Source organism: Chionomys nivalis, chromosome 6, assembly GCF_950005125.1.
Source record: "Chionomys nivalis chromosome 6, mChiNiv1.1, whole genome shotgun sequence".
Taxonomy (NCBI): Eukaryota; Metazoa; Chordata; class Mammalia; order Rodentia; family Cricetidae; genus Chionomys; species Chionomys nivalis.
Window position 1 is genome coordinate 89,649,441 of NC_080091.1, and position 13,867 is coordinate 89,663,307.

Genomic DNA, 13,867 nt, shown 5'->3' on the forward strand with positions numbered 1-13,867 from the left:
TGACATGAGCTTGGAATGAAATCAGCCTGATTAAGTTCTCCAGATCCTGTCTCCAAAATATAAAAATCCCAGACCCAGTAACTTGCTCCTGCATATTTTGGCCTATTTTCAAGAGTTTTTTTTGAGCAGAGGGTGGTGGTACACACCTTTAATTCCAACACTCAGGAGAAAGCGGCAGATGAATCTCTGAGTTCAAGGCCAGCAGGACAGCCAGGGATGCACAGAAAAACCTTGTCTCAAAAAATTTTAAAACATTATTGATAGTCACATTCTGTTTAACACACATTCACAAACTTGCTATTCCTGTTGAGATTTTGGGCTTTGTTATTGTTTTATAAGACAGGATTTCTATGTAGCTTTGGAGCCTGTCCTGGAACTCTCTATAGATCAGGCTGGCCTTGAATTCAGAGATCTGCCTACCTCTGTTGGGATTACCTGAGATTTTAAGTAGTCCAGGCTGGCCTCAAAGTAGCTGTATACAGAGCCTGATCACCAGAGCTCCCTTCCCAACAACCATCTGAAAGTATATTTGCACTTTTTCATTTTCCTCAGTCTGCTGGGACACTCTTTTACTTGTAAACTAGGTATCAAAATAGACTGGGCCAGCACTGACATGTTTCAATATTATTTAAATGTTTTGATTTCTTATATACCAAATGTGGTAACAAAAGGCAGTTTTTTCAAACTGTTTCTCTAATTCAGACTGTATGAAATGCAACTGGAAGAAAATATTTGGGATAATGTAACTTCAGATTAAATTAGGGACATAGATAAATGCTGCAGACATCAGTAGTTTATTGTTTTAGTCCAAACACATTCAAAATGGAAACTCAAAAAGAATACTTTCCACCTGAAACAATTAAACTAGATTCTACCAGCATATAATGCTTAACACATTACAAAATAAAGATGGTAATCCATTTTCCTCTATACCTACTAAAGCCAAGATGGTAAAGCCAATTTGGTTGCAATAGTGTCATAAGGATAGAATATTACCATCAAAATAAAATAAATCAGCAAATAACAGAAATGGTAGATGAGTAATGTTTTAGTTTGTCACTGAAAGGGGGACAAAATGTTGAAAGTCCACAGTTCTGCAGGTGAAGTCACCATGTAAACTTCTCCGTGTGGTGTGTTCATGTCTCATCTGTGGTATGTAAAGGCTGGATGAAGCTGAATGGCTCTGAGCTCCACTTCTCTATTACACTTAACACCTCTGTCTTTTGTTGCCATAACAGTTTCTATGGGTTAAAGGGCAATATCCTGGATTGAAATATATATGCTGTGTCCATGTGTTTTTATGTGTGTGAAAGTATTTACACATACATACAATCAAAAGAGGGAAATAAGAACAAAAGAAAAGTACACTTAGGGGAAAACCGCTGACAATAAAGCCACTTATTTCAAAGTAGTTTGGATAAAAGTTTCAAAACTCCAAAGTAATTCTCTAGTACGAACTTCAAGTACTATACATTAGAAAGTGTAAAACTGTTTCAAACAAACAAAAAACCTTAGCCTTCCAAAATGGAAACTACAAAAATCTGTGTCCACAAAATATATGCAATAGTGCAAGACATTTCCTCAAACATGGAAGACCTCATTCAAAGGGGAAAGAGACAATAAATTTTACCCATATTGCCCAGCTGACAAAAACGGTTTACTAACTAGCAAACAGTCACATAGTTCAGAACCGACTAGCTACCATGTCAAGTGTGTGTTTGTTTTCACTAAGGTAGGATGGAGAAGTCTTCCATGTTAACTAACAAGCAGCTTTGAGTGGTCACACTTGTTTACTCCGATTCTTGCTTGAAACAGCAGAAATGTGATACACACCAACTGTTCCAACCATAAAAGCGGATAACCTTTGTCATTCTTGTGGTTTACTGGAACCTGCTATAAAGACACAATAAATCCAGCAGCTAGAAACTTTGCTCACAGAATTGTTTAAAGATTCATGTAAAAATAAAAAGATGTCGTCCCAGACTTAAATTCAGGAGCCATTCGGGTGCTGACATCAGTTCAAGAATTGTGCAAAATGAATGACAGTTCCCTGCCCCCCAAATCTTCGGAGCTGCCATTCTTCCCTCTGAAAACCGCAGTATCCTCACTTAAGTTTACTTGCCATTTTGGGGAATCTGACTGCTTTTAAAATGTGACTAAAATGTACATCAAGTTGTTTTACTTTTCCAAGCATTAAGTGATAACGTTTTATAGTTCACATTCGAGCTAAAAGTCAACTAGACTTACTCAAATAATTGACTTCCGCCCCCTTCAAACACACAAGACTCCCTCCCACATAGAACAGAGAAGTTGTTAACTAAAGAACAAGATAAATAAGCATCCATTTTACTGATTTTAAAGATACTGCAATTTTTATACATCAATGATTTTCTTCAACGTTTTGCAGCTGGTTGGCTTCGCAGCACAGCAACTGATAACCACACTGCACAGAATCACCAGCAAGACTGGAATGATGTTGTAGAAGGCACCATCATGCTTATTACATTACCAGAGAACAAAAATACAGCAAACAGTTTTCACTGTCCACAGCTTAAAGAAAGGAAAGAGGAGGAGGAGGAGTGTGTTGAGCAGCCAGCCATCCCTGTACTCAGGAGGGCAGGTCGAAAACTCTTACGATAAGGAGCCGCTAAATCTGGCCTAGTATTTAAGACCACAGCATTTGAGGTTCTCATTTTTGTTATTTCGTTCATAACTAAATGATTTCCTTCTGGAATATTTGCAGTCTTGTTAAGTAAGGTTTGTGTGTGCACACGCTGGTCACAGCAAGCAGATAAAATGCCCTCATCATTTCACAAACTATTCTCTACTGGAAAAGAAGATAAAAGATATTTTTCCCTGTTGCCTCCTGGTGCAGATGTCAACGTTAATGACTTCAGAGTACCTGATAGTGCATTTTGATGAATACATAACAAGTTTCTGTTGGTTTGTATTGGGGGGAAGCCAAGAAAAAAAAAAAAAAAGGCAAGTTCTCCAATTGCACAAATTGCACTATTTGTGTTTCCAACATTAATAGCAGAAACAGTTAACACTTAAACAAAATGTGCAGCAGAGGATTAAAAAAAAACAAAAATAAAAACTCAAATGACCTGAATTCAGTGGGCATGTCCTTTAAAGTTCATTTTGTTGTAGACAGTTTAAGATATGGTCATTTCTCAGTCCTTAATTCTCCAAGTCTAGATTTATAAATTAACAATATGAATCCTGTTGTGAAATTGGGGGAATAATGTCCACTTCAATTTAACTGATAACCAAAAGATGCTTTCACATCAAAGAAATGATCAAAAAGGCTGTGTCACATTCCAAAAGCCAAAAAAACTTAACAAGAATGCAAACACGATGAGTTAGGTACCACTGCCGAAACTTTGCCCACAGTGGAACTTCAACGACGCTGTCCTGTGAAGCGGCCTTCCATTTGCCCAGTTCCTCTTCCAGAACCAAGTTTCTGTGCCATGCCACCTCGCGGAGGTGGTCCTCTTCCATCACGATCACGCATCATTCCGCCACCCACAATTCCACGTGGACCACCAGGACCTCGGTCACTGCGCCTGATATCCCTGCGGTCGTCACCTCCACCCCTGGTTTCTCGCTCTCTGGCAGCTCTCGTTTTCTTCTCTTCCACATTTAAGCGTACTTCTCCTCGAAACATAATTGGCTTTAAAAAAGGAGAAAAATAACATGGGTGGGATACACAAGAATAAATATTAATTTGCATATATAATTTTTTTAATATAAGAAATAAGAAACTTTAAGGAAGTTTTAATATACAAATTTTGGCCTTTTTCAGTCGAACAAATGAAATTTAAGATACATACAATAAACCTCTTTATTCATTCTTTGCATAATACCATTTCATAATTAACTATTTTTAGCTTACCATAAATATTTTCTATGGTTTTAAAATGTCTCAATTCATACTATATACTACAAAAGGGAAAATCAAAATTCACTTACTTTTGCAATTAAGATTCTCTGAACTGGTTCAGAATCATCAAAAACCACAAAACCAAAATTTGGAAGTTTTCCCCCAACACCCTTGGTATTGATGCGAAGTTCCACAACGTTTCCAAAACCTGTGAAAATAGACATTACACCAAGGGTTAAATATTTTAACAAAACATTCTAGTGACTTTAAATGTTTCTCATCCAGCTGAAAATAAAACAAGGTGATTCTTGTAGTACCACTTGCTCAGGAGGGACGTCACTAAAACTGCAAATGTGTGTCACTAGTGTTCATAAGGAATCACTACCTGTCAAGTTTTAAAAAGACAAAAAAAATTTTCCGTCTTTACCAGCGAGTCTTCTAGTTCTAAATGTAAGACTATTAGTTTTGTCCAGTTCTTTCTCATCTCCTGAACCAGGCCAACAACACTCAGCAGTCACTGGGGATCATGTTATCATCTCTCCCTTCTGACCAATTCTAGTGAGACTGGAAGCAGGAGATACAATATAGAGACAAGTCATTTAAAAACTGGGCTTCACTATGAAAACATATACCTATTTCTTCCTTTTAAACAGCTGCATTTAAGTTCAAGAATATCCTCTTTGAAGGGAACCTTCACGTTCAAAGCATGCTAGGTGGTGGAGTTGTTGTACTGAAAACCGTGGAGTCCTGTGGTCCACTTGGACAGGACACCCCCAACCAGTCCAGATTCTCTTGCTCATGGAGGGCAGGTCAGGACCACAAGGCAGGAGAGGACTGAGCCCCGGCGAGCAACTATGGTTGTCTGAAATACAGTAAATCTAATATAGAAGGCAAAATTAACCACTTACTCATAAAGAATTCTTTGAGTTCATTTTCATCAATATCATGAGGCAAGTTACCAACGAAAAGCTGATGACTATCAGGATAACGAATTATTCTCCGGTTGTCAGAATCATTCTGTTCCATATCTCCTCTGCCTGAAAGACAAGAAAAAAGTAGATACTAAAGCTACGACAGCATATGAAAACAGTAGAAAGCAATGAATTGAGGGGGAAAAGTCAAATGCTGGGCACAGTGGTGCATGCCTTAAATTCCAACATTCAAGAGGCAGATGGAGCTTGGGTTCTAGGACAGTCAGGGCTGCACAATGAGACCTTGCCTCAGAAACAAACAAAATGCATGCAATATTGCTGCCTTAGCTTAATAAAACCAGATAGATATAGGCCTTGCAGGAAGTGTATTATTAGTAGATGAATACAGTGAAGTGTGACTATTGACTAGAATATCAGTCCCTAGACCACTGATCTGATTATAAATGACCAATACTAACCCATAAGCAGATTTTCAACCAATAAGGAATATTCCCACTCAATATCCCCTTAGTCTTTTGAAATACAAAACACTTCATCTTTGCATGGTACAATTCCTTTTTTTGGCTCTCTTACCTTCTAAGGTACTGCCACATATAAACTAACTCATCTAATTCAGTAACCTAGCAACATTCACACAAGAAAACTTGACAACACCTAAATGGCTTAAGAATGAGCAGTTCTCGGCACTCGTGGCAAAGGCTGCAGACAGGTCGGCGTCTCCCGCTGAAGTGCAGTCAAGCTTCTCCAGTATTACCTCAACCAATAGGGAGATTTTGTCTATACGTTGAAGAAATTTGATCCTATGGGACAACAGACTTGCTCTGCCCATCTTGCTTGGTTCTCCCCTAACGTCAAATACTCAAGACACCGAATCATCATCAAGAAACACTTCAAGGTGCTCATGACCCAGCAACTGCATCCTGTTCTCTGAGAGTTTGTTAATTTCATCTGCTGCCCGCCCCCAGGCCGGTTATCTATAACCAAATCTGTAAGCATGACACCTTCCCTTACTGTTTGGAATCCTATCTCACCACGTGACTGAGTCTATCGTAATGGGGATCTCCCGTAAAAGGAACGATCTTAACTTTTGTTTTTCATGCTTTGAATTAATTCCAGGTTATTAAAGATAAAATGACTTAAAAAAAAAAAAAAAGAATGAGCATTTCTCTAACCAAACAAGTGGAAGGAACCCTGTATGACAAGAACTTTAAATCTTTTTTTTTTTAAAAAAAGATTTTATTTTTTATGTATACAATACAATGTGCTGACCCCATGTATGACTGCATGCCAGAAGAGGGCACCATATCTCATTGTAGATGGTTGTGAGCCACCATGTGGTTGCTGGGAATTGAACTCAGGACCTATGGAAGAGCAGCCAGTGCTCTTAACCACGGAGCCATCTCTCCAGCCCCCTACCTGTCTATTCTTATAGCAGAACCAGGCTGCCTTTCTCTAATTACTATAGCTAAGGTTTTGCCTGCCTGTATTCTGTGCACCACCAAGTGCATGCCTAGTGCTCCAAGAGGTCAGAAGAGGGTATCACATCCCTTAGAATGGGAGCTACAGACAATTCTGAGCTGCCACCCGAGTGTTGGTAAACTGAACCCGGTTCTCTGGAAGAGCAACCAGTACTCTGAAACACTGAGCCATCTCTCCAACCTCCAAAAGCATTGTTAAAATTCTCAGGGAATTCAAATAACCATATTAGTTAACATCTTAGTTAATGATGAAAAGTTAAGAAAAAATAGAATTAAGAGGAATCAGTGTTTTTCCTAAAGAGATAAAAAAAGTGTAGTGTGAGCTGGTCACTAAAAGCTCAATGTAGAATTCTTAAAGCCAGCAACAACAAACAAATGTTTTATGCCTTCAAAAAACTTGTCTCCACAGGTGACAAACCGTCTCTTCAAAGTTGTTAACCCAGGCTATCTCAGTAGATTGTGCGCAGATAGGAACACGCTGCTGAGATATCTTTACTCGGACCAGGTACAAAATCCAATACAGTTTTTAAAGTTTAGCCTCCAACTGTCCAGTACATCCGAAGGCCGTGTAAGGGTTGAGGTTACCTGGTCTTGGTCCTCGAGGGGGGAACCCAGGTCGCTCTCGAGGTCGTTGTTCACGCACTCGTGGTGGCTGAGACTGAACTTCTGGTTTAGCGTCAACCCTTGGCTAAAATATAATGGAAAAATTATTAAAACTTTTATAAAGAAATAACTTCTACTGGAGGAAAAACCAACCAAAGCAACTATTAGCAAGTCACTAGCAAGGATAATAATATTAAGTTTATGATGTTTTCACCTAATTTTCTATGTTTGAAAAATACTTTTAAAAAGCTATTCTGTACCAAGCTAGGACTGTAGGGTAGATCTTAATTTTGTCACAAGATTGTAGTAGAATTCACACTGAGCTGCCTTTGCACAAAACACTCTTTAAAATTCAAATCATACTCACAAGAAACAGCATAAGTTATAGCTACAGAAATCACAAAATGCAAGATGAGCAACTCCATATACATACATAAGACAAAGTTAAAAAGCTTTCTTATAAAGACAAGAATAAAGACACATAACTCCTCAATAAATATCTAGTTGCCACCTTCAGACATCAATGACATCTCCTAATCCCATCCCATAATCTTGAAACTAATATTTTAATAATTCGGACACATAACCCTTTAGCACGGTGGCAAGTGCCTATAATCCCAGCACTCGGTAGGAGCTCAAGTTTGAAACCGCCTTGAAACAGGAAGACCACATCTCAAAAATAAAAGCAATAAGAGCTTCCATATAACATCTCAAATAGTCAAAGAAGCCCTTTAGGAAGGCTGACCCTCCTAAATGGGGTGGGAAGTGACAGGACTGTCTTGTCAACTGCTGACTTAAATATGCTGAAGTCTTGTAAATGATAAATACCACGCACACTTCAACACAAACCCTTTGCATTCTCAAACCCTGCAAGCTTTCTACTGCCCACGGATTTATGGCCCAAGCAAAACACAAAACTAATGAATGAATCCTCAAAGGACACCCCCAACTAAGAGTCAGCACTTTAACCACTGAGGAGGACCTTGATCTAAGCAGCACTCAATTTTTCATTAATTGGGATGTTATAATTTACAAGTACTATGGTTCTTTCAAAACTGCCCATTTAGATAGCAGCTACTGTAACCCTACGACATGTGTGTGTGTGTGTATAAACTATAACATTAGCAATTATTTAGAATTTACCTACTTCTTACAGCCTAGTTTTTCTATGTAAATTTTTCCCCACCAGATGAGATCACATGTCCTGAAATCTACCTAGTAACAAAATTAATTTTACTGGGTGTGCTAGCACATCTCAGCACTTAGGAGGCAGAGCCAAGGGAATTTCTGTGACTTCAAGGCCAGCCAGAGATCTATAACAAGAGGATTTAGTTCTCATTTTTGTTATGAAGTCAATCTAGCTATCTTGCTTTGTATGTATGGGAGGGGACAATCCTGGAGAGAACTGGGTTTTTAGCCTTGTTTTGTTCTTTTTTTTTTTTTTTAATTTACTTTTATGTGCCTTGGTATTCTGCCTACATGTCTTGTACATCTGTGTGAGGTTGCTAGATCCCCAGGAACTAGAGTTACAGACAGTTGTACCTGCCATGTGGGTGCTGGGACTTGAACCCCTGTCCCCTGGAAAAGCAGTCAGTGCTCTTAATCACTGAGCCATCTATCTCTTCAGCCCCAGTTCAGTTTGATCTTAAACGATTCTTCCCTCGCTGCTGGGATTGCAGACAAGCACCAAGCACGGTGCTTGAACAAATGTTCAGCAATTCCTGGTTCAAAGTATTCTATACCTGACAATGAGGTTAATTGTGCTTAAGAGTTTACCAGTCCATAAACAACCTAAAATGTTAATGCCCAGAAAGGCGTATCTTTAGAAATATATGCTCGCATCCACTAAGGGAGCCTTAAAGCAGAACTTAGTACTCAGTTTGTATATCAATCAGAATTGGAGAATACTCAAACTTTAGTGTCTTACTGGATATAATATATACACAATGTGTGCTGGGAATGATGGTACAGGCCTTTAATCCCAGCATCCGGGAAACAGAGGCAGGTGGAATCCTATGAATTCAAGGTCAGCCTGGGCCTATTTCGCCAGAGTTCCAGGTCAACTAGAGCTACATAGTGAGGCCCTATCTCAAAAAAAAAGAAAGAGAGAGAGAGATAAAGAGAAAGAGAGAGAGAGAGAAAGAAAAAAGGGGGTTAGGCAGTTAAACACTTGCTGCTTTCTCAGAGAACCACTTCAGTTCCCAGCACCCACATGGTTGCTAAAAGGCCTCTAGAATTCCAGTTCTAGGGTCTGAGGCCCTATTCTGACCTCTATAGGCACTGCACATTTATGGTGCACATGTGTGCAGGCAAAAACCACCCAGACTGATAAAAATATATCTTTTCTGAAAAAATAGCAAATAATACCTTGTATTTAGAATTTTCAGGAAAAAAAAAAAGACAACTCAATCTAAGTATTATCAAAGAACTTGAGGATCTGCTCCAACCTCAATATATTTTAAAACATATTACCAAAATAGATTCTCAAAACAATTTAAAATTAAAGTAAGTTGAAAGGATTCCCATCTTTGGGCGGTGGTGGCACACACCTTTAATCACACCACTCAAGAAGCAGAGGCAGGCGGATCTCTTGTGAGTTTGAGGCCAGCCTGGTCTACAGAGCTAGATCCAGGATAGCTAGGGTTGTTGCAGAGAAACCCAGTCTCGAAAAATCAATGACAATGAAAGAAATTATTTCCCAGCTTATAAATAATTTGTACACTGATTTCGTAAATCTGTCTTGGAAGTAGACAGAACACCAGTGCATGCAAAGCAGATTAAAGAGCTAAGAACGGTCCCCCGCTAAGAAATAAATGCCAACTAAGCCAGCTATCGTGTTCCTGTAATTCTTCATGTCCAATGATTAAAACTAGCCATTCCTAGCAGATGAAATAGCTGATAGCCTACATTGTATTAGGGCTTTCAAATTAACTTCATGATCTTACAGAAAATGAATGTCAAACAAAATATAAAAATGATCAAATAAAATCAAAAAGGCACAGTCATACACAAGTCCTTCACTGAACACAAGCTATTTAGAAGAGCTAGTCCATTTCCAGCAAAACTGTCTTCCCAAGAACTCCACTGACCTATATCTATCTCAACGCCATCAATGCCCTAAAAGTAGACTTAACTTCCTTGTACCAAATAATCTACTTAAAATATAAGAAAATCAATCTTTTCAAAAGTAACAAGAGAAGTTGAAGGTTACTAAACCCAGTGGAAATATCACAAATTTACACATAGCACAAAGATATGAGGATTATTTTTAACTATGTATCTGTGTGTGCCTGTATGGTGAAATGTGCACAAGCGGTGCTGGAGGCATCAGGGCCCCTGGAGTTGTAAGCCACCCGGCGTGGATGCTAGGAACCTTAACTCAGGTCCTCCGAAAGAGCTCTTAACTACTGAGCAATCTTTCAAGCCCCTTAAAGTTCAATTTTAAACATTTCTTATTGGAGTGGAAAATAAAAATAACTTCAAAATTAACTCCAATGTAAGCTACACAAAGAGTCTAGAATCTAGTAATTAAGACATACTTCAAATACATAGTACTCTTCTTTGGTATAAATATAAAGACACATTACCCTCCAAAGTCCTAAGAAAAATGTACCCATGTAAAACCACATATGTAGTTGATGTGTACCTACATAAATTTAAAAGCCAGACTATATTTCAGCCGTCCAAACATGGGTGAGTTATGTGGGATCTTGACCTTCCTGTCTCTAAAATGTAGATCTCTGTGAGTTCAAGGCCAGCCAGGGCTATACACAGTTGAGACCCTGTTCCACCCACACCCTAAAAGAAAAGTGAATGTAACATGCTGAACACAAAATTGTTAGTGGAAGACACACGAAAGGAATATTATTATTTAACTAATAAAAATAAGTGTTGGGCTGTATCCATGGCGTAACAGTTAAGCCATGTTCTTCCAGGTGACCCTGGAGGTTCCATCCTCCGCACCCACACTGCAGCTCACAACCACCTGTACTTCCAGACCCAAAAGAACCAACATCCTCTTCTGGCCTCTGAGGGCATTGCATGCACAAGGTAAAACACCCAGATACACAAAATACAGTCAGTTAAAAATAAACCAAGCGTCACCAAATCTCTGAAACAACAACTCAAAGACTCCAACTAGGTAGGAATCTGACAGAAAGCAAGAGTTTCAAGTCCTGAATCACTCGTCCCTTCTCCAGGTGGGTTTGAAAAGCACTAATCATTAAAGTGGAATTTTGGCTTGTGATCAAATGCAACCACATTTAAATATGTAACTAGAAAAAAAAAATACAAAGGTATTTTGGTACCAAGTAGTCTATAGATTACTGTGTGTAGAAACATCACGAGGACAAGATAATCACTGCTTTTAAAACCTCAATGTCTTAGTGTTAAAGCATCTAGAAAATGTATACAATAACCATTTTCAATGTAAATTTTCTAGAAAAATGAAGCAACTCAAAATGTAGGGGAAAACTGGATCTTAACTATGCCAATAAACTTAATTCAAATTTAATTTAAACTTCTAGCAAGCATAAATAGTGTCTTACTTCCACAGTTTTGGAAAGCTCTGAAATGGTAAGATGACAAACAGACAAAAAGCAGAATACTGAAACGATCAGTTAAGGTGAACACTACAGTCATAAGTTGGTACAGGCTTCAATTAAATTGTGTGAACCACTTACAGACTGAGTTTAGGCAATGTAAATATACATATATAATATATACATGTGTATATATTATATATATACACACACAAATATTCTATTTCTTTAGAACAATTATTTTTAAATGTCTTTCTGTTTTGTGCCTTTCCAAATTTCTCACCTAAAATCTTCTTGCTAAGATGTAAAATTTGCAAACGGAGTATTTTTCTAAAGAAGCCTTTAAAATGACAACTTATATTAATAAAACCAACTTAATCTGTATTGCACACACCCAAACCCCAAATACCACCTCTGTAAGATTAATAGAGATTTGGCATTTAAAGTGGGTGCACTGACATTTAATACATTCTTGTATGTTTAATCCATAGTTCTGGTTGACTCGCTTAAAAATGTATAAAAACTAAGCAATTGGCAAATGTAACAAGGATACAATCCAATGTGTTCACAGATCGTTACCTGTGAGACTGGTGCTTTAACATGGGGTGGAATTCCAGAGGAAGAAACAGTACCACTAGGAGGCAGGTTTTTACTGGTCACTGAAGCCCAGGAGAAAGCCTGCAGGAAATGCAACAGACCTAGACTACTAATCATGGAAAACCACCAACATTCCTACAGGGAAACTTCCAAATATATAATCTGTTTTCATTTCTAATCTGTTCCTTTATATTGATGGACTCCTAGAAGAAAGGCACACACACACATGCCAGTCTGTGTGCCAGCTCTCAACATCTCATTATGCAAGATACGACTGTTTTGTCTCAACTGCTAAATAAAACCACACCAAGTTCCTACATGAGTAAGTGGCAAACAAAACCACTATCAACTAAACATGCTATAAAATCTGAACCAGATAGAACTTCTTTCCCCTTTTGGGGGAAGACAGGATGTGTGAGTGACAGTGCTGGGGAAGGGGAAGAATAGAAAAGAACAGAGTGCTAGTTGGAAAGTTAACAGACACAAATTGAACAAGGACTCCTCTACTACTCTTCTCTCACTGCCCAAATATACTTTAACCTTCTGCTTCACAGAGATAAAGAGGTTTACCATGGTATGCTATGGGTGTCACGCATCTCTACAAGAGAATTAGTATAGTGAGGAAACTGATCCCATTTAAATCACAAACAGGTATCTCTCACAGATCAACTTCAGCTGGGACATTGCATGACTCCTGGAGCATCAGAAGAGATAAGCAACTGAAAACCTCATACATGGACTTGAGTAATTTCGTGTAAGTCATTCAACACTGCATACAGACAAGAGTAATTTTATGATATAAATTTCATTCTTAGGAATATTTCTGGGGTGGAGAGAAACCGTGAAGTCTCCCCAGAACAGAAACTCCAGCTTCTTTCACATACAAAGAAGGTAGCTTACTGTATCAAATAGCAGAACCAAAACCATGCTTCATTAATGACACCAGGCATGAAAACGTGAGGCTGCAGGTCTGAAAAGTTCCTCTGATCTCACCTTTGGTGGTTCTTGAGGGAGAGAAGCAGGCTCGGAGGGAGGAGGAGTGGCAGACTTCTCCTCTAGCTCTTCTAAGCTTTTCTCCTCCACTTGTGGTTTCAGCTCTTCAGCCTTTGTTTCAGATTCTGGCTCAGGTTCAGGTTCATGAGAGGATTCTTCTAAAGGCTCCTCTATGCCATTACTAGAACAAAACATCTAGGTCACCAGGAGGTCCAGTGAGATAAAACTCCAAGCTAACAGCTGTCACCTGTTCTGTGTTCACGTACAGACAGTGTAGGGCTGAGATCCAAGTCCTGCCTCATGTGCACATACTAGCAAAATTTCTCTACCACAAAGACCCACACCCAGTCAAATCTCAGCTTTCTGTCTGTTTTGGTTTTGCTGTTTTGTTTGTTTGTTGATTTCACCATGTTTCCTTGATTGGCCTCAAACTCAGAGAGATCCATCTACTTCTGCCTCCCTCGAGAGCTGAGATTAAAGGTGTTCACCATCAAATCCAGCCCCAATGTTTAAAAGTGGTATTATTTTGCATGTAAGGGTGTTTTGCTTACATGTATATCTGTAAAGAAGAAGGCACAGAATCCCATGTCTGGGGTTACAGACTGCCGTGTGGGTGCTCTTACAGGCCGAGCCATCACTACAGCCACACCCCACCATTGTTACACCTAGATTACCCACAATGCTTATCTTAGTAACAACTATAAATCCTGTGCTTATTTTCTAATTAGAGTGTGAAGGGGCAATGCATGACAGTTAGAGCACTTTAGGGAGTCACATATCTCCTCCAATATTAACTCAAGAATGAAACTTGGGACACCAGGGCTACAGGTGAGCACCTTT

At 38.8% G+C, this 13,867-nt stretch overlaps 1 protein-coding gene, 1 non-coding gene and 1 pseudogene across 5 annotated transcripts in view; 1 reads left to right on the forward strand and 2 right to left on the reverse strand.

Annotated features, from left to right (window-relative positions):
* Positions 1 to 778: 778 nt before the first annotated feature.
* Positions 779 to 13,867, reverse strand: part of G3bp2 (G3BP stress granule assembly factor 2) — a 79,721-nt gene continuing 66,632 nt past the window's right edge. For 3 of the 4 annotated variants that reach the window (XM_057771828.1, XM_057771827.1, XM_057771829.1), the window contains exons 7-12: positions 13,028 to 13,208; positions 12,017 to 12,115; positions 6,879 to 6,981; positions 4,792 to 4,920; positions 3,973 to 4,091; positions 779 to 3,673 (exon numbers count right to left, since the gene is read on the reverse strand). In XM_057771828.1, coding sequence (XP_057627811.1) covers positions 3,401 to 3,673; positions 3,973 to 4,091; positions 4,792 to 4,920; positions 6,879 to 6,981; positions 12,017 to 12,115; positions 13,028 to 13,208 — 904 coding nt within the window. In that variant the 3' untranslated portion in view covers positions 779 to 3,400. The remainder of the gene's footprint in view (positions 3,674 to 3,972; positions 4,092 to 4,791; positions 4,921 to 6,878; positions 6,982 to 12,016; positions 12,116 to 13,027; positions 13,209 to 13,867) is intronic. The other variant, XM_057771830.1, reaches the window with a different exon arrangement.
* LOC130876646 (small Cajal body-specific RNA 23) lies at positions 4,607 to 4,735 on the reverse strand. The gene has a single exon (XR_009057305.1). It is a non-coding gene; the product is annotated as a small Cajal body-specific RNA 23 (non-coding RNA).
* Positions 5,194 to 5,746, forward strand: LOC130875593 (H/ACA ribonucleoprotein complex subunit 3-like; annotated as a pseudogene).